The sequence below is a fragment of the Pelophylax lessonae genome, assembly GCF_965119305.1.
Source record: "Pelophylax lessonae genome assembly, chromosome: 9".
NCBI classification, from domain to species: domain Eukaryota; kingdom Metazoa; phylum Chordata; class Amphibia; order Anura; family Ranidae; genus Pelophylax; species Pelophylax lessonae.
Genome location: NC_138776.1, coordinates 35,959,376 through 35,978,676, shown reverse-complemented (window position 1 = coordinate 35,978,676; position 19,301 = coordinate 35,959,376). Strand labels below are relative to the sequence as shown.

At 53.2% G+C, this 19,301-nt stretch overlaps 1 protein-coding gene across 1 annotated transcript in view; it reads right to left on the bottom strand.

Annotated features, from left to right (window-relative positions):
- LOC309563050 (rap1 GTPase-activating protein 1-like) overlaps window positions 1-19,301 on the bottom strand; it is a 183,085-nt gene that overhangs the window by 141,467 nt on the left and 22,317 nt on the right. The window contains exons 5-6 of the mRNA XM_082267332.1: window positions 18,512-18,550; window positions 13,013-13,195 (exon numbers count right to left, since the gene is read on the bottom strand). Coding sequence (XP_082123458.1) covers window positions 13,013-13,195; window positions 18,512-18,550 — 222 coding nt within the window. The remainder of the gene's footprint in view (window positions 1-13,012; window positions 13,196-18,511; window positions 18,551-19,301) is intronic.

Below are 19,301 nucleotides of genomic sequence, written 5' to 3'. Positions count from 1 at the left end.
CCGCTGTGTGCGGCGCGCTGTCCCTCAGCTTTGTTGCGGCGCGCTGTCCCTCCGCTGTGTGCGGCGCGCTGTCCCTCCGCTGTGTGCGGTGCGCTGTCCCTCCGCTGTGTGCGGCGCGCTGTCCCTCAGCTTTGTTGCGGCGCGCTGTCCCTCCGCTGTGTGCGGCGTGCTGTCCCTCCGCTGTGTGTAGTGCGATGTCCCTCTGCTGTGTGTGTGATGCGATGTCCCTCCGCTGTGTGTGGCGCGCTGTCCCTCTGCTGTGTGCGGCGCGCTGTCCCTCCGCTGTGTGTAGTGCGATGTCCCTCTGCTGTGTGTGTGATGTGATGTCCCTCCGCTGTGTGTGGGGCACTGTCCCTCCGCTGTGTGCGGCACGCTGTCCCTCCGCTTTGTTGTGGCGCGCTGTCCCTCTGCTGTGTGCAGCGCGCTGTCCCTCCGCTGTGTGTAGTGCGATGTCCCTCTGCTGTGTGTGTGATGTGATGTCCCTCCGCTGTGTGTGGCGCACTGTCCCTCCACTGTGTGCGGCGCGCTGTCCCTCCGCTGTGTGCGGCGCGCTGTCCCTCCGCTGTGTTCGGCGCGCTGTCCCTCAGCTTTGTTGCGGCGCGCTGTCCCTCCGCTGTGTGCGGCGTGCTGTCCCTCCGCTGTGTGTAGTGCGATGTCCCTCTGCTGTGTGTGTGATGCGATGTCCCTCCGCTGTGTGTGGCGCGCTGTCCCTCTGCGGTGTGCGGCGCGCTGTCCCTCCGCTGTGTGTAGTGCGATGTCCCTCTGCTGTGTGTGTGATGTGATGTCCCTCCGCTGTGTGTGGGGCACTGTCCCTCCACTGTGTGCGGCGCGCTGTCCCTCCGCTGTGTGCGGCGCGCTGTCCCTCAGCTTTGTGTGCGGCGCGCTGTCCCTCCGTTGTGTGCGGCGTGCTGTCCCTCCGTTGTGTGTAGTGCGATGTCCCTCTGCTGTGTGTGTGATGCGATGTCCCTCCGCTGTGTGTGGCGCGCTGTCCCTCTGCTGTGTGCAGCGCTGTCCCTCCGCTGTGTGTAGTGCGATGTCCCTCTGCTGTGTGTGTGATGTGATGTCCCTCCGCTGTGTGTGGCGCACTGTCCCTCCACTGTGTGCGGCGCGCTGTCCCTCCGCTGTGTGCGGCGCGCTGTCCCTCCGCTGTGTGCGGCGCGCTGTCCCTCCGCTGTGTGCGGCGCGCTGTCCCTCAGCTTTGTTGCGGCGCGCTGTCCCTCCGCTGTGTGCGGCGTGCTGTCCCTCCGCTGTGTGTAGTGCGATGTCCCTCTGCTGTGTGTGTGATGCGATGTCCCTCCGCTGTGTGTGGCGCGCTGTCCCTCTGCTGTGTGCGGCGCGCTGTCCCTCCGCTGTGTGTGTGATGCGATGTCCCTCCGCTGTGTGTGGCGCGCTGTCCCTCTGCTGTGTGCGGCGCGCTGTCCCTCCGCTGTGTGTGTGATGTGATGTCCCTCCGCTGTGTGCGGCGCGCTGTCCCTCCGCTGTGTGCGGCGCGCTGTCCCTCTGCTGTGTGTGGCGCGCTGTCCCTCAGCTTTGTTGCGGCGCGCTGTCCCTCCGCTGTGTGTAGTGCGATGTCCCTCCGCTGTGTGTAGTGTGATGTCCCTCTGCTGTGTGTGTGATGCGATGTCCCTCTGCTGTGTGTGGCGCGCTGTCCCTCTGCTGTGTGCGGCGCGCTGTCCCTCCGCTGTGTGTAGTGCGATGTCCCTCTGCTGTGTGTGTGATGTGATGTCCCTCCGCTGTGTGTGGCGCACTGTCCCTCCACTGTGTGCGGCGCGCTGTCCCTCCGCTGTGTGCGGCGCGCTGTCCCTCAGCTTTGTTGCGGCGCGCTGTCCCTCCGCTGTGTGCGGCGTGCTGTCCCTCCGCTGTGTGTAGTGCGATGTCCCTCTGCTGTGTGTGTGATGCGATGTCCCTCCGCTGTGTGTGGCGCGCTGTCCCTCCGCTGTGTGCGGCGCGCTGTCCCTCAGCTTTGTTGCGGCGCGCTGTCCCTCCGCTGTGTGTAGTGCGATGTCCCTCCGCTGTGTGTAGTGTGATGTCCCTCTGCTGTGTGTGTGATGCGATGTCCCTCCGCTGTGTGTGGCGCGCTGTCCCTCTGCTGTGTGCGGCGCGCTGTCCCTCCGCTGTGTGTAGTGCGATGTCCCTCTGCTGTGTGTGTGATGTGATGTCCCTCCGCTGTGTGTGGCGCACTGTCCCTCCACTGTGTGCGGCGCGCTGTCCCTCCGCTGTGTGCGGCGCGCTGTCCCTCCGCTGTGTGCGGCGCGCTGTCCCTCCGCTGTGTGCGGCGCGCTGTCCCTCAGCTTTGTTGCGGCGCGCTGTCCCTCCGCTGTGTGCGGCGTGCTGTCCCTCCGCTGTGTGTAGTGCGATGTCCCTCTGCTGTGTGTGTGATGCGATGTCCCTCCGCTGTGTGTGGCGCGCTGTCCCTCTGCTGTGTGCAGCGCGCTGTCCCCCCGCTGTGTGTAGTGCGATGTCCCTCTGCTGTGTGTGTGATGTGATGTCCCTCCGCTGTGTGTGGCGCACTGTCCCTCCACTGTGTGCGGCGCGCTGTCCCTCCGCTGTGTGCGGCGCGCTGTCCCTCCGCTGTGTGCGGCGCGCTGTTCCTCAGCTGTGTGCGGCGCGCTGTCCCTCAGCTTTGTTGCGGCGCGCTGTCCCTCCGCTGTGTGTAGTGCGATGTCCCTCCGCTGTGTGTAGTGTGATGTCCCTCTGCTGTGTGTGTGATGCGATGTCCCTCCGCTGTGTGTGGCGCGCTGTCCCTCTGCTGTGTGCGGCGCGCTGTCCCTCCGCTGTGTGTAGTGCGATGTCCCTCTGCTGTGTGTGTGATGTGATGTCCCTCCGCTGTGTGTGGCGCACTGTCCCTCCACTGTGTGCGGCGCACTGTCCCTCCGCTGTGTGCGGCGCACTGTCCCTCCGCTGTGTGCGGCGCGCTGTCCCTCAGCTTTGTTGCGGCGCGCTGTCCCTCTGCTGTGTGCGGCGTGCTGTCCCTCCGCTGTGTGTAGTGCGATGTCCCTCTGCTGTGTGTGTGATGCGATGTCCCTCCGCTGTGTGTGGCGCGCTGTCCCTCCGCTGTGTGTGGCGCGTTGTCCCTCAGCTTTGTTGCGGCGCGCTGTCCCTCCACTGTGTGTAGTGCGATGTCCCTCCGCTGTGTGTAGTGTGATGTCCCTCTGCTGTGTGTGTGATGCGATGTCCCTCCGCTGTGTGTGGCGCGCTGTCCCTCTGCTGTGTGCGGCGCGCTGTCCCTCCGCTGTGTGTAGTGCGATGTCCCTCTGCTGTGTGTGTGATGTGATGTCCCTCCGCTGTGTGTGGCGCACTGTCCCTCCACTGTGTGCGGCGCGCAGTCCCTCCGCTGTGTGCGGCGCGCTGTCCCTCCGCTGTGTGCGGCGCGCTGTCCCTCAGCTTTGTTGCGGCGCGCTGTCCCTCCGCTGTGTGCGGCGTGCTGTCCCTCCGCTGTGTGTAGTGCGATGTCCCTCTGCTGTGTGTGTGATGCGATGTCCCTCCGCTGTGTGTGGCGCGCTGTCCCTCTGCTGTGTGCGGCGCGCTGTCCCTCCGCTGTGTGTAGTGCGATGTCCCTCTGCTGTGTGTGTGATGTGATGTCCCTCTGCTGTGTGTGGCGCACTGTTCCTCCACTGTGTGCGGCGCGCTGTCCCTCCGCTGTGTGCGGCGCGCTGTCCCTCCGCTGTGTGCGGCGCGCTGTCCCTCCGCTGTGTGTGGTGTGATATCCCTCCGCTGTGTTCGGTGCAATGTCCCTCCGCTGTGTGCGTTGCGATGTCCCTCTGTGTGTGGCGCGCTGTCCCTCCGCTGTGTGTGGCGCGCTGTCCCTCCGCTGTGTGTGGCGCGCTGTCCCTCCGCTGTGTGTGGCGCGCTGTCCCTCCGCTGTGTGTGGCGCGATGTCTCTCCGTTGTGTGCGGTGCGATGCCCCTCCACTGTGTCTGGCTCGCTGTCCCTCCGATATGTGTGGCGCGCTGTCCCTCTTTGTGTGGCGCGTTGTCCCTCCGCTGTGTGTGGCGCAATGTCCCTCCGCTGTGTGTGGCGCGATGTCCCTCTTTGTGTGGCGCACTGTCCCTTTTTGTGTGGCGCGTTGTCCGTCCAGTGTAAGCGGCGCAATGTCTTTCCGCTGTGTGTGGCGCACTGTCCCTCCGTTGTGTGCGGCGCGCTGTCCCTCCACTGCGTGCGGTGCGATGTCCCTCCGCTGTGTGTGGTGCGCCGTCCCTCCGCTGTGTGTGGCGCGCCGTCCCTCCGCTGTGTGTGGCGCGCTGTCCCTCCGCTGTGTGTGGCGCAATGTCCCTCCGCTGTGTGTGGCGCGATGTCCCTGCTGTGTGCGGTGCGATGCCCCTCCACTGTGTCTGGCTCGCTGTCCCTCCGATATGTGTGGCGCAATGTCCCTCTGTGTGTGGCGCGCTGTCCCTCTTTGTGTGGCGCGTTGTCCCTCCGCTGTGTGTGGCGCGATGTCCCTCCGCTGTGTGTGGCGTGATGTCCCTCCGCTGTGTGTGGCGTGATGTCCCTCCGCTGTGTGTGGCGCGATGTCTCTCCGTTGTGTGCGGTGCGATGCCCCTCCACTGTGTCTGGCTTGCTGTCCCTCCGATATGTGTGGCGCGCTGTCCCTCTTTGTGTGGCGCGTTGTCCCTCCGCTGTGTGTGGCGCGATGTCCCTCCGCTGTGTGTGGCGCGATGTCCCTCTTTGTGTGGCGCACTGTCCCTTTTTGTGTGGCGCGTTGTCCGTCCGCTGTAAGCGGCGCAATGTCTTTCCGCTGTGTGTGGCGCACTGTCCCTCCGTTGTGTGCGGCGCGCTGTCCCTCCGCTGTGTGCGGCGCGCTGTCCCTCCGCTGTGTGTGGTGTGATGTCCCTCTGCTGTGTGTGTGATGCGATGTCCCTCCGCTGTGTGTGGCGCACTGTCCCTCCGCTGTGTGTGGCGCGTGTCCCTCCACTGTGTTCGGTGCAATGTCCCTCTGCTGTGTGCGTTGCGATGTCCCTCTGTGTGTGGCGCGCTGTCCCTCCGCTGTGTGTGGCGCGCTGTCCCTCCGCTGTGTGTGGCGCGCTGTCCCTCCGCTGTGTGCGGCGCGCTGTCCCTCCGCTGTGTGTGGTGTGATGTCCCTCCGCTGTGTGCGGCGCACTGTCCCTCTGCTGTGTGTGCCGCAATGTCCCTCCGCTGTGTGTGGCGCGTGTCCCTCCACTGTGTTCGGTGCAATGTCCCTCCGCTGTGTGCGTTGCGATGTCCCTCTGTGTGTGGCGCGCTGTCCCTCCGCTGTGTGTGGCGCGCTGTCCCTCCGCTGTGTGTGGCGCGCTGTCCCTCCGCTGTGTGTGGCGCAATGTCCCTCCGCTGTGTGTGGCGCGATGTCTCTCCGTTGTGTGCGGTGCGATGCCCCTCCACTGTGTCTGGCTCGCTGTCCCTCCGATATGTGTGGCGCAATGTCCCTCTGTGTGTGGCGCGCTGTCCCTCTTTGTGTGGCGCGTTGTCCCTCCGCTGTGTGTGGCGCGATGTCCCTCCGCTGTGTGTGGCGCGATGTCCCTCTTTGTGTGGCGCACTGTCCCTTTTTGTGTGGCGCGTTGTCCGTCCGCTGTGTGCGGCGCAATGTCTTTCCGCTGTGTGTGGCGCACTGTCCCTCCGTTGTGTGCGGCGCGCTGTCCCTCCGCTGTGTGCGGTGCGCTGTACCTCTACTGTGTGTGGCACGCTGTCCCTCCGATATGTGTGGCGCAATGTCCCTCTGTGTGTGGCGTGCTGTCCCTCCGCTGTGTGCGGTGCGATGTCCCTCCACTGTGTCTGGCTCGCTGTCCCTCCGATATGTGTGGCGCAATGTCCCTCTGTGTGTGGCGCGCTGTCCCTCTTTGTGTGGCGTGTTGTCCCTCCGCTGTGTGTGGCGCGATGTCCCTCTTTGTGTGGCGCGCTGTCCCTTTTTTGTGTGGCGCGTTGTCCGTCCGCTGTGTGTGGCGTGCTGTCCCTCCGCTGTGTGCGGCGCGCTGTCCCTCCGCTGTGCAATGTCCCTCCGCTGTGTGTGGCGCGTGTCCCTCCACTGTGTCCGGTGCAATGTCCCTCCGCTGTGTGCGTTGCGATGTCCCTCTCTGTGTGGCGCGCTGTCCCTCCGCTGAGTGTGGCGCGCTGTCCCTCTGCTGTGTGTGGCGCGCTGTCCCTCTGCTGTGTGTGGCGCAATGTCCCTCCGCTGTGTGTGGCGCGATGTCTCTCCGTTGTGTGCGGTGCGATGCCCCTCCACTGTGTCTGGCTCGCTGTCCCTCCGATATGTGTGGCGCAATGTCCCTCTGTGTGTGGCGCGCTGTCCCTCTTTGTGTGGCGCGTTGTCCCTCCGCTGTGTGTGGCACGATGTCCCTCCGCTGTGTGTGGCGCGATGTCCCTCTTTGTGTGGCGCACTGTCCCTTTTTGTGTGGCGCGTTGTCCGTCCGCTGTGTGCGGCGCAATGTCTTTCCGCTGTGTGTGGCGCACTGTCCCTCCGTTGTGTGCGGCGCGCTGTCCCTCCGCTGTGTGCGGCGCGCTGTACCTCTACTGTGTGTGGCGCGCTGTCCCTCCGATATGTGTGGCGCAATGTCCCTCTGTGTGTGGCGTGCTGTCCTTCCGCTGTGTGCGGTGCGACGTCCCTCCACTGTGTCTGGCTCGCTGTCCCTCCGATATGTGTGGCGCAATGTCCCTCTTTGTGTGGTGCGCTGTCCCTCTGTGTGGCGCGTTGTCCCTCCGCTGTGTGTGGCGCGATGTCCCTCCGCTGTGTGTGGCGCGATGTACCTCTTTGTGTGGCGCGCTGTCCCTTTTTTGTGCGGCGCGCTGTCCCTCCGCTGTGTGCGGCGCGCTGTCCCTCTGCTGTGTGTGGTGCACTGTCCCTCCGCTGTGTGTAGTGCGATGTCCCTCTGCTGTGTGTGTGATGTGATGTCCCTCCGCTGTGTGTGGGGCACTGTCCCTCCGCTGTGTGCGGCACGCTGTCCCTCCGCTTTGTTGTGGCGCGCTGTACCTCCGCTGTGTGCGGCGCGCTGTTCCTCCGCTGTGTGTAGTGCGATGTCCCTCTGCTGTGTGTGTGATGCGATGTCCCTCCGCTGTGTGTGGCGCACTGTCCCTCCGCTGTGTGCGGCGCGCTGTCCCTCCGCTGTGTGCGGCGCGCTGTCCCTCCGCTGTGTGCGGCGCGCTGTCCCTCCGCTGTGTGTGGTGTGATGTCCCTCTGCTGTGTGTGTGATGCGATGTCCCTCCGCTGTGTGTGGCGCACTGTCCCTCCGCTGTGTGTGGCGCGTGTCCCTCCACTGTGTTCGGTGCAATGTCCCTCCGCTGTGTGCGTTGCGATGTCCCTCTGTGTGCGGCGCGCTGTCCCTCCGCTGTGTGTGGCGCGCTGTCCCTCCGCTGTGTGTGGCGCGCTGTCCCTCCGCTGTGTTCGGCGCGCTGTCCCTCCGCTGTGTGTGGTGTGATGTCCCTCCGCTGTGTGCGGCGCGCTGTCCCTCTGCTGTGTGTGCCGCAATGTCCCTCCGCTGTGTGTGGCGCGTGTCCCTCCACTGTGTTCGGTGCAATGTCCCTCCGCTGTGTGCGTTGCGATGTCCCTCTGTGTGTGGCGCGCTGTCCCTCCGCTGTGTGTGGCGCGCTGTCCCTCCGCTGTGTGTGGCGCGCTGTCCCTCCGCTGTGTGTGGCGCAATGTCCCTCCGCTGTGTGTGGCGCGATGTCTCTCCGTTGTGTGCGGTGCGATGCCCCTCCACTGTGTCTGGCTCGCTGTCCCTCCAATATGTGTGGCGCAATGTCCCTCTGTGTGTGGCGCGCTGTCCCTCTTTGTGTGGCGCGTTGTCCCTCCGCTGTGTGTGGCGCGATGTCCCTCCGCTGTGTGTGGCGCGATGTCCCTCTTTGTGTGGCGCACTGTCCCTTTTTGTGTGGCGCGTTGTCCGTCCGCTGTGTGCGGCGCAATGTCTTTCCGCTGTGTGTGGCGCACTGTCCCTCCGTTGTGTGCGGCGCGCTGTCCCTCCGCTGTGTGCGGCGCGCTGTACCTCTACTGTGTGTGGCACGCTGTCCCTCCGATATGTGTGGCGCAATGTCCCTCTGTGTGTGGCGTGCTGTCCCTCCGCTGTGTGCGGTGCGATGTCCCTCCACTGTGTCTGGCTCGCTGTCCCTCCGATATGTGTGGCGCAATGTCCCTCTGTGTGTGGCGCGCTGTCCCTCTTTGTGTGGCGTGTTGTCCCTCCGCTGTGTGTGGCGCGATGTCCCTCTTTGTGTGGCGCGCTGTCCCTTTTTTGTGTGGCGCGTTGTCCGTCCGCTGTGTGTGGCGTGCTGTCCCTCCGCTGTGTGCGGCGCGCTGTCCCTCCGCTGTGTGCGGCGCGCTGTCCCTCTGCTGTGTGTGGCGCAATGTCCCTCCGCTGTGTGTGGCGCGTGTCCCTCCACTGTGTTCGGTGCAATGTCCCTCCGCTGTGTGCGTTGCGATGTCCCTCTCTGTGTGGCGCGCTGTCCCTCAGCTGTGTGTGGCGCGCTGTCCCTCAGCTGTGTGTGGCGCGCTGTCCCTCCGCTGTGTGTGGCGCAATGTCCCTCCGCTGTGTGTGGCGCGATGTCTCTCCGTTGTGTGCGGTGCGATGCCCCTCCACTGTGTCTGGCTCGCTGTCCCTCCGATATGTGTGGCGCAATGTCCCTCTGTGTGTGGCGCGCTGTCCCTCTTTGTGTGGCGCGTTGTCCCTCCGCTGTGTGTGGCACGATGTCCCTCCGCTGTGTGTGGCGCGATGTCCCTCTTTGTGTGGCGCACTGTCCCTTTTTGTGTGGCGCGTTGTCCGTCCGCTGTGTGCGGCGCAATGTCTTTCCGCTGTGTGTGGCGCACTGTCCCTCCGTTGTGTGCGGCGCGCTGTCCCTCCGCTGTGTGCGGCACGCTGTACCTCTACTGTGTGTGGCGCGCTGTCCCTCCGATATGTGTGGCGCAATGTCCCTCTGTGTGTGGCGTGCTGTCCCTCCGCTGTGTGCGGTGCGATGTCCCTCCACTGTGTCTGGCTCGCTGTCCCTCCGATATGTGTGGCGCAATGTCCCTCTGTGTGTGGTGCGCTGTCCCTCTGTGTGGCGCGTTGTCCCTCCGCTGTGTGTGGCGCGATGTCCCTCCGCTGTGTGTGGCGCGATGTCCCTCTTTGTGTGGCGCGCTGTCCCTTTTTTGTGCGGCGCGCTGTCCCTCTGCTGTGTGCGGCGCGCTGTCCCTCTGCTGTGTGTGGTGCACTGTCCCTCCGCTGTGTGCGGCGCGCTGTCCCTCCGCTGTGTGCGGCGCGCTGTCCCTCCGCTGTGTGCGGCGCGCTGTCCCTCTACTGTGTGTGGCGCGCTGTCCCTCCGATATGTGTGGCGCAATGTCCCTCTGTGTGTGGCGTGCTGTCCCTCCGCTGTGTGCGGTGCGATGTCCCTCCACTGTGTCTGGCTCGCTGTCCCTCCGATATGTGTGGCGCAATGTACCTCTGTGTGTGGCGCGTTGTCCCTCCGCTGTGTGTGGCGCGATGTCCCTCCGCTGTGTGCGTCACGATGTCCCTCTGTGTGTGGCACGCTGTCCCTCCACTGTGTGCGGCGCGCTGTCCCTCCGCTGTGTGCGGTGCGATGTCCCTCCACTGTGTCTGGCTCGCTGTCCCTCCGATATGTGTGGCGCAATGTCCCTCTGTGTGTGGCGCGCTGTCCCTCTTTGTGTGGCGCGGTGTCCCTCCGCTTTGTGCGGCGCGCTGTCCCTCCGCTTTGTGCGGCGCGCTGTCCCTCTGCTGTGTGCGGCGCGCTGTCCCTCCGCTGTGTGCGGCGCACTGTTCCTCCGCTGTGTGTGGCGCGCTGTCCCTCCACTGTGTGCGGCGAGCTGTCCCTCCGCTGTGTGCGATGCGCTGTCCCTCTGCTGTGTGTGGCACGCTGTCACCTCCCCATCCCTAAATTATAATGCACCCTGCCCTTTGCACTCCCTCACTCCAATCTACTTTCCCACCCGTCAACAAAGTTTACAGTTTTTTGTTTTTGTTTTTTTTTGTTATTTTAAAGTTGCACTTCTGTTTGTCAAAAAGCAATATTTTTGTTTGTTATTGAAACTTGGTTTTATTTATAAAGACGTTATCTATTACAGCCAGGTGCTAAATCTGTGTCTGTAGTGTGTGTTCAAACCTTAAATACCATAAATTATAACATGTTATTAGATTTGTACTCCAGGATTATATAATGAGTTTGGAAATTCTAGAGAAATGTTTAAATAATTCATTACATTGTAACTAAACCCATTCGATTTTAGTCGGCTAAATTAAAATTGGAATTGATTTTTGTCATTGTTTTCGTCAATGTACTTAGTTCTAATTTCATTTTCATTTGGTTTTTATCACTGAAAAAATGCAGCTGATAAAAACTATGAGGAAATTATTTTTTGTCAATGAAATGAACACTGGTATAGAGTAGGCTAGTAAGTAAATTAACCACTTAAGCTCCGGAAGGATTTGCCCCCTTTCTGACCAGGCCATATTTTGCAATTCGGCACTACGTTATTTTAACGGACAATTGCGCGGTCGTGCAACGCTGCACCAGACCTAAATTTACGTCTTTTGTTTCCCACAAATAGAGCTTCGTTATGGTGGTATTTGATCACCTGTGCGATTTTTAATTTTTGCGCTATAAACAAAAAAAGCGACAATTTTGGGGGAAAAAAACAATATTTTTCACATTCTGCTATATAACATTCCCCAAAAAAAAATGTAAAAATCTAAATTTTTTAGCATTTTAGGCCAATTTGTTTTTTGCTACATATTTTTGGTAAAAAGAAATCGCAATAAGCATATTTTGATTGGTTTGCGCAAAACTTATCGCGTCTACTAACTACGGGAAATATTTATGTCATTTTTATTGTTTGTTTTTTTTTTTTTTTTACTAGTAATGGCGGCAATCTGCGATTTTTTACGGGACTGCGACATTGCGGCGGACAGATCGGACCCCTGACTGACATTTTTGACACTTTTGTGGGTACCAGTGACATTACTACAGTAATCAGTGCTAAAAATATGCACTGTTACTGTAATAATGACACTGGCAGGGAAGGGGTTAATACTGTGGGTGATCAAGGGGTTAAATGTATGCCTCATGCTTACTGATGTGTCGGGGGGGGGGGGTTCTGTGACAGACACAGAGATTGCAGTTTCAGCTGTGCTGAATCCTGTGATCTCTCCCTGTCTGTCACTGAGAAGATCCGCTTGCTTTCTTTACATAAGCAGGCGGGTCTTCTCACCATTTCCCCGATGATCACGGAGGGGGGGGGGGGCGCTCCTCCCGAAGCCGGACTCCCACTGTGTCTAATCACTAGCAGTCCAGTGACGTAAGTCTACTTCGCTGGACCCAGGGGAGCCGCACTGCCGCAGTAATATTACTGTTGGCGGTCGGCAAGCGGTTAGGTTGGCTCCAATGTAATCAGAGAAGCAGGGGTTGAATATTTAGGGCTGTTCAGTGTCTCATGGGCTGCTGCTCCATTACTTCCCCCTGTCTTCTAGAAGATTCTAGAAACATAGTGTGGGAGAGTGGGCAGCCTGAATATTTATGGAACTCCAGCCAATCCCTGTGGAGGCGTTCCCATAAATAGTCTGGAGAGCCCATAAATAGTCTTAGCCCTGAGCAGCAGTGTGCAGTATTCCTGGGTTCAGTCCTACAGGAGGGGACCCCTGTGCAGAGGCTTTGCCCCCTGGGCAGATGTCTGGGAGGAAGCTGCCAGGAAGACACCGAGGTCTCACCTAGGCTTAGGTGAGGGGCCTATTCAACCCGGGAAAATAAGTTGGGTCTAGAGGAGCTCACTGGAGAGAGCCAAGTAGAAGTTGGTGGGAAAGAGTCCAGCTGTCCTATAGTGGCGCGAGTCTACATCTCCCTCAGGAGGAAGAGCCTGGTGGATATCTGAGGGAGCCAACTGATGATCCTGTGGCTATGTGAGTAAATGACCCCAGTGCCGAAAAGTAGTGACTGTGTGTAGCTTTTAACTCTGGAAGGAGTACAAGTCACCATCAGCATAGAGACCTTGTGGGTCATTCATTTTTATTTGTACAGTGCAGCCAGAAATTTAAGGAGTCCTCGTGTTTTTCAGCACTATAGTTTATTGCGGTGTCCCATTCTCCCTCTCCCTGTCCAAGTTCATTGTTTCCAATAAAATCCCAAAAAGATACCCCTAGACTGTTCTTTGGAACCAGTGGAATAGTGAAGAAAATGCTGTGTCCCTGGCAGTGTGTGCTCTACCTGGGGGAATAGGACTAAGTTCACCAGTGGCTCTTTCGGGGGTGAGCTACGGATATAAATCAAGTCCTGTCTGGGAGGTTTCTGTAGGTATGTGCAGGTACCTCTAGATGTCTAAACAATCTCTTTTGGATGACTTTTAAATTTGGTGGATTATATTACTAAATAAGACTGGAATGGTTCCTCTGATCACATCTTGAACTCATAGAAACATAGAATGTGTCGGCAGATAAGAACCATTTGGCCCATCTAGTCTGCCCAATATATCTGAATCCTATGAATAGTCCCTGGCCCTATCTTATATGAAGGATAGCCTTATGCCTATCCCATGCATGCTTAAACTCCTTCACTGTATTTGCAGCTACCACTTCTGCAGGAAGGTTATTCCATGCATCCACTACTCTCTCAGTAAAGTAATACTTCCTCATATTACTTTTAAACCTTTGCCCCTCTAATTTAAAACTGTGTCCTCTTGTGGTAGTTTTTCTTCTTTTAAATATGCTCTCCTTCTTTACCGAGTTGATTCCCTTTATGTATTTAAAAGTTTCTATCATATCCCCTCTGTCTCTTCTTTCTTCCAAGCTATACATGTTAAGGTCCTTTAACCTTTCCTGGTAAGTTTTTTCCTGCAATCCATGTACTAGTTTAGTAGCTCTTCTCTGAACTCTCTCTAGAGTATCTATATCCTTCTGGAGATATGGCCTCCAGTACTGCGCACAATACTCCAAGTGAGGTCTCACCAGTGTTCTGTACAGCGGCATAAGCACTTCTCTCTTTCTACTGCTTATACCTCTCCCTATACATCAGTCACAATATACAGTATATATATTTGTTTTTCAATAAATAAAGTCAAAGGATGAAATGATTATACCTTGCCCATAAAGTGCTTTCTGTAGAATCGAGCTGTGGGATCGGATTGAAGGATTCGCAGTCTGTCATATGGAGGGGTGAGGTCAGACTCAGGAGAAGACAAGGAGTGGTTGGTGCCCTCTATCCAGTATCCACCACTGGGGGGCACTATAAGAAGTGGGAAAGGACGGCCTTTTCTTAGTACCTGCAGACAACATTTGCAAAAGTTTTACAAGAAATGATGAAAGAGAATCACTAACTTTGAAAAATCAAAGTGCACCTGTTAACAGACTATGGGCAATAAATCCATGCCACCCATCATGGCCCTTTAGGTTTTAAGGAAAGAGGCCATCACAATGGTCACATTAGCAGAAGCCCATCCCACCAGCTTCCAATCATAACTAGAGACCATTTGCTGTCGGTGACAGTTCAGTCTCAGTGCTGGGAGTGAGCAGTGAGCACACTCTCAACACAGAAACCTCAGCTGCCATGGACACATATGTGTGTCACCCTCCTTGCCACCACACATATGCTTTACGTAGTCAGTAAGGGCTTAAATAATGACACATTCCTAACAAGTAGTAAAAGAGCACAAACCCTCACTCACCTCTCTAACTGCTTGTACTGTGAAGTAATTCAATCTCAAAAAATCATCAAACATCTTGAACATTAAAGAAGAATTCAAGGTAGCCATATATTATACATAGTTATAGCTTGGACCCATGTAACTATGTATATACCATACCTGTCCAATGCCCCTAGAAGCTGGAAATCACCATAGTAGACACCCCCTATTCCAGTGATCTCCACTAGCTTCCAGGTCCTGCATGGAGAGGCTGCCCTTCTGCATTCTGAATACAGGGGGTCAGCACAGGTGCCATTCAATGAATGCTTTACAATTTCTGCATAAATGCAAAGCCTCTTATTGGACGAGGTGGAGAACATGACATCCCTACCCCACCTTTCCACCTCGTCCAATCAGAGAATGATTTGAATTAATTCAGAAAATACAAAGCATTCTCTGAATGGTGCCTGTGCTGACCTGCCAAGCTCCTCTGTTTAGTAGGCAGGAGTGCAGCTGAATGGCAATAGGGAAAAAGCTACGATTATGATGCTTCTGCTGTAAATATTGAGGATTAATTTTTCCACTATACCTATAGCCACAGAGGTGAATCAGGGCTTGTTTCAAATTGCTTGTTCAGAATCTCTAAATACTTTAATATGCATAGTTTGGGTAGAGATTTACTCTAAGTAATCATTTTAGGCTAAGCAGGTTGACTATAGACAGGGGCAGACTGGGCTGGGGGGGGGGGGGGCAAAGATGCAATTTCCCCCAGGGCCTCTCTTATCTCCTGTACAAAGGCCACTGTGTGTGCAGTTCCGGAGCTGGCCGAGTGCGGCTGTACAGGCAGGAACTCTGTTATCCCTCCATCCAGTACTGCGAGCCAGGCAGCCAGCAATGTGTTCTGTCACAGGGCTGACTGTCTGTGCTACCCAGCCTCTCCACACAAAAGGCTGGTAGATTCTGGATCTGCTCTCTCTTTGCCCACCCACACGTTGTACTGTGTCTGTGAAGAGGATGTGTGGGTCTCTTTGTGTCAGTAATGTGAAGCAGTCTACCTCTCTCTCTCTTTTTATGTGGGTAATGTGAAGCAGTCTCCCTCTCGCTCTCTGTGCGGGCAATGTGGTGCAGATAGATGGTGGTGAGTAGGCCACTTGACTGGATTTGCCCCCCAGCCCTATGGCTGCCAGCCCTCCTCTGACCATGGAACATGGTAAATGGCCTTGTTAAAAAAAAAAACTTGTTTCCCTTCATATTGAACATTAATTTATGTAATTTATTATTTGGGGACCAATTACTGGTACTGGAGTCTACAGATAGCTTGTGCAAACCTAGATATCAGTAGAGCCTTCCTGTGAGATGTGTACCACATAATGAAACAATCAAAGTATTATAAGCCCTCCACCCATAAACACATCTCTCATCCACATTGACATCCAAAAGTGAGTACACCCCTCACATTTTTGTAAATATTTTATTATATCTTTTTATGTGACAACACTGAAGAAATGACACTTTGCTACAATGTAAAGTAGTGAGTGTTAATAATATAAATCCCTTGTGCTTAAAATTATATACATTTTCTCCAGTGCATAAATATTAAAAAAATTTCATTAATATCTCTCAAATATAAAATATTTCTTATAAGTGATGTAAAATTTGTGCTTCAAACAATCCCTGGAAGAAGCTGTGTGGGCACGCAGCGTAACGCGTAGGACGCCAAACCGGAAGTGACGTAGCGGCAATACGAGTGTTATGCATTTGGAAAGACGAAGGAAAATGTGAGTCTGTCATTTAAGTCTACTTTAATAAAATTACCAAACGGTACTTTACTATTGTGGCCCCATTTATTTTGGAGATACAACGGCTCCACACATACCCCTTGGAATATCGATCGAAAAAGGAAAGAGTGTGGGTATTAGTGGCCGGATCCATTAACCATAGAAAAGGAGGAAATACTACACATGAACAAAACAATACAAAGCTGTTTGTAAAGGCAATTGAGGTGAGCGCTTAGGACACCTAGTGGCCACTGCATGGAAGAGCACCTGCATGAGTTTTGGGAAAGAAAAGTCGTTTGAACACACACAGCTTTATTTATATATTTATTTCAATGTAATATAAGGACACTTTGGCACTTTACCACTTTTGAATGATATATTTATTGTAAGCTCAAAAGCACATACTTTATCACTGGCACTTTATTTAATAACCTTTATAATAATTTTTAAGGATTGTTTGAAGCACAAATTTTACATCACTTATAAGAAATATTTTATATTTGAGAGATATTAATGAATTTTTTTTAATATTTATGCACTGGAGAAAATTTATATAATTTTAAGCACAAGGGATTTATATTATTAATATTTGAAAGCACTGATGTATTTATATGAATAGTATGCACTAAGCACCTTTAAAGCGCGGTACTCCCCCCCTGCTATAAATTTCTGTATTGTGTAGGTTACCAATAACAGTACCTGCAGCATTAAAGGAATTAAGGATTTATATAGAGTGACAGCGCGAGAATTTCACCAACCCATTATACAAAGTAGTGAGTGTACAGCTTGTATAACAGTGTAAATTTGCTGTCCCCTCAAAATAACACAACACACAGCCATTAATGTCTAAAGTGCTGGCAACAAAAGTGAGTACACCCCTAAGTGAAAATGTCCAAATTGGGCCCAATAAGCCATTTTCCCTCCCCGGTGTCATGTGACTCGTTTGTGTTACAAGGTCTCAGGTGTGAATGGGGAGTAGGTGTGGTAAATTTGGTGTTATCACTCTCACTCTCTCATACTGGTCACTGGAAATTCAACATGGCACCTCATGGCAAAGAACTCTCTGAGGATCTGAAAAAAAGAATTGTTGCTCTACATAAAGATGGCCTAGGATATAAGAAGATTGCCAAGACCCTGAAACTGAGCTGCAGCAAGGTGGCCAATACAGCGGTCCCACTCAGAACAGGCCTCGCCATGGTTGACCAAAGAAGTTGAGTGCACATGCTCAGCATCATATCCAGAGGTTGTCTTTGGGAAATAGATGTATGAGGGCTGCCAGCATTGCTGCAGAGGTTGAAGGGGTGGGGTGGGGGGGGGGGGGTCAGCCTGTCAGTGCTCAGACCATACGCCGCACACTGCATCAAATTGGTCTGCATGGCTGTCATCCCAGATGGAAGCCTAAAGATAATGCACAAGGAAGCCTGCAAACAGTTTGCTAAAGACAAGCAGTCAAAGGACATAGATTACTGGAACCATGTCCTGATATACAAGTAACGTCATGTCACAACTTAGTATAAAAGAGAAGAGAGGCGCCTCAAAGTGTAGCAATATGGTTACAATTAATGAGTACGCAGACATCTGGGGTAAAGCTGTCCACATAGGCCATCCTCCTCATCGCCATCAACGTCGTCCCTTCCACACTGTACTCCATGGGTGCTTCTAGCCTTGCTTTCAAATCACTCTACTGCAAGGTAGCCTTCCCGGTCACGACTGCAGACTGTTGGCGATGAGGAGGACGGTCTATGTGGACATCTATACCCCGGATGCCTGCATTCTTAGATGTGCCTCTTTTAATCATCAACCATGTGATTTGCTAAATATTGAACTTTCATTAAATGTAACCCTATTGCTACACTTAGAGGCGCCTCTCTTCTCTGTTATACTCTGTAGCTCCTGCTGGATTTTGCTTCTAATCCCCTTGTGGAGGCGCCGTTTGTGGATGGACATTTTATGGTTACACAACCAATCACATTGCTATAATCTTTTTATATGGACTATAAACTGAAGGATTTATGAATAAATGGCTGTGGAACGAATCATCTGAGTTTCCATTTTTTCTTATGGGGAAATTCGCTTTGATATCAGATTGCTTTGGATTCCAAGCATGTTTCCGGAATGAATTATGCTCGCAATCCAAGGTTTTACTGTACATATTGTCGGTGTTAGGGGTCTGTGTTTAAATATGACAAGCATTTGCCCATCTTTGATGTATTTTGACCATATTATTCCTAATACAGTGATTTTCCAATGATCCTCAGCTCCATCTAGTGGCCATGATGCAGATTTTTCTGATTGAAAGATTTCAGAAAAAAAAAAAAAAAACAATATTATGACCATTAGATGGTGCTGATGAGCATAATAAGAAATATACAGTACTGTCAGAATTCATTAAGGATGGATGGGTGAATGCTTGTCCCATATGTCTAACAATTTTTTTTTTTTATATAAATGGACACCTTAGTGTCAGTGTGTTTAGGTAGGATAAAAAAAAAAAAAAAGTATTGTTGCTGGGTTTTACTTGTGCAAAGAACAAATAATACACACACATGTGGTGTCCTCATGCACATCAGGGTAATATACATTATTTACCCTTTGAGGTGGTTGGTCAATGAAATGGCATAAAAGATTACTGCAAATATTTTAAGTGATTTTTTTTTTTCTTTTTTACTATTTTGAGTCAGATTTTGCCTAATGCTTTAACACCAATACACCAGTACACCAATGGGAATGAACACTACAGCTACATTTTTACTGCCCTCTGAAAAGCGATCTGCATTGGACGGTAGAGTAGAAGCTTGCAGGCATTAAGAATGCGATCCTGCTGCCCCCTGAATGTCAGTTTTTTTGGCTATTTTTTGGGGCAATCAGTGGTTTTCAATGGATTTACCATGCAGCAACCAGAAGCAAAGAGTTTGGCTTGCAGTTATAGACCGGTCCCATTGATTCAATGGCATCAGCCTGTCAAACTGATTTAAATTTGCCATCTACCGCCCTCTGAAAAATGATCTGTCCACATTGGATTGCTTTTCAAAGGTAGGTAGGTCTCATTTACTTGGATGGATGAGTTTGACTGATGCCTGTCAATTTCTGCAAGCAAAGTTAAATTTTCCACAGCATGCATGTTGTAGGTGGGCAGTTAAGGGATGGTAAAAACTTGGTAAAACTGCTTACTACTCACCTCCTGGATGCCAGGGTGCAGCTTTTCTCCTCCCTTTCTCTGGAAAAACAAAAATGTAAAAAAAAAAAAAAAAAAAAATTATTTTGTTTTTGGTTTAAAACTTTAAAAACATTTTATTATATATATATATATATATATATATATATATATATATATATATATATATATATATATATATATATATTTGTTTGTTTGTTTGTTATTTTGTTTTTTTTTGTTTGCTTTTCGTATATCTTTATAATACACTGTTTTACAAATAAAAAAATATATAAACTCTTACAAATCATCATGTAGTTTGCTAATGAACTGTGTATCATAAACAATTATTTTTTTGTATCAATAAAATGCTGATTTCACTGTGGCCCCCGAAATAAAAATGTTCTCAATCCTGAACCACCCATCACACCTGCATTACAAGTTGCTCCTGCCCAGACCCCATGCAGTATGTAAATATGGGGAATGCCCCCCTTCAGCATCTGATCCATACAATTAACACTTTTTTTTTTTTTTTGCGTTACTATGCAAGCGCAGTAACCTAAATAAGCCTGATTCTGTGATCCTGGGACACAGCCCGGGACACAGTACTGGTGGGATAGAGAACCAAGATGTGGGACTTGGCATGTACATGTGTGACAGGAATCTGAAAATGATTGCAAACCTCAGACATGAGATATGAACAAAGCATATCCCTCTATAGTGTGTACTTGTCTCAGTCCAGAGCACTAAGTGTAAGTTCTGTCTGCTGCTTCCTTCCTCTGCTATCAGCATGAGTCACCTCTGACAAGTTTTC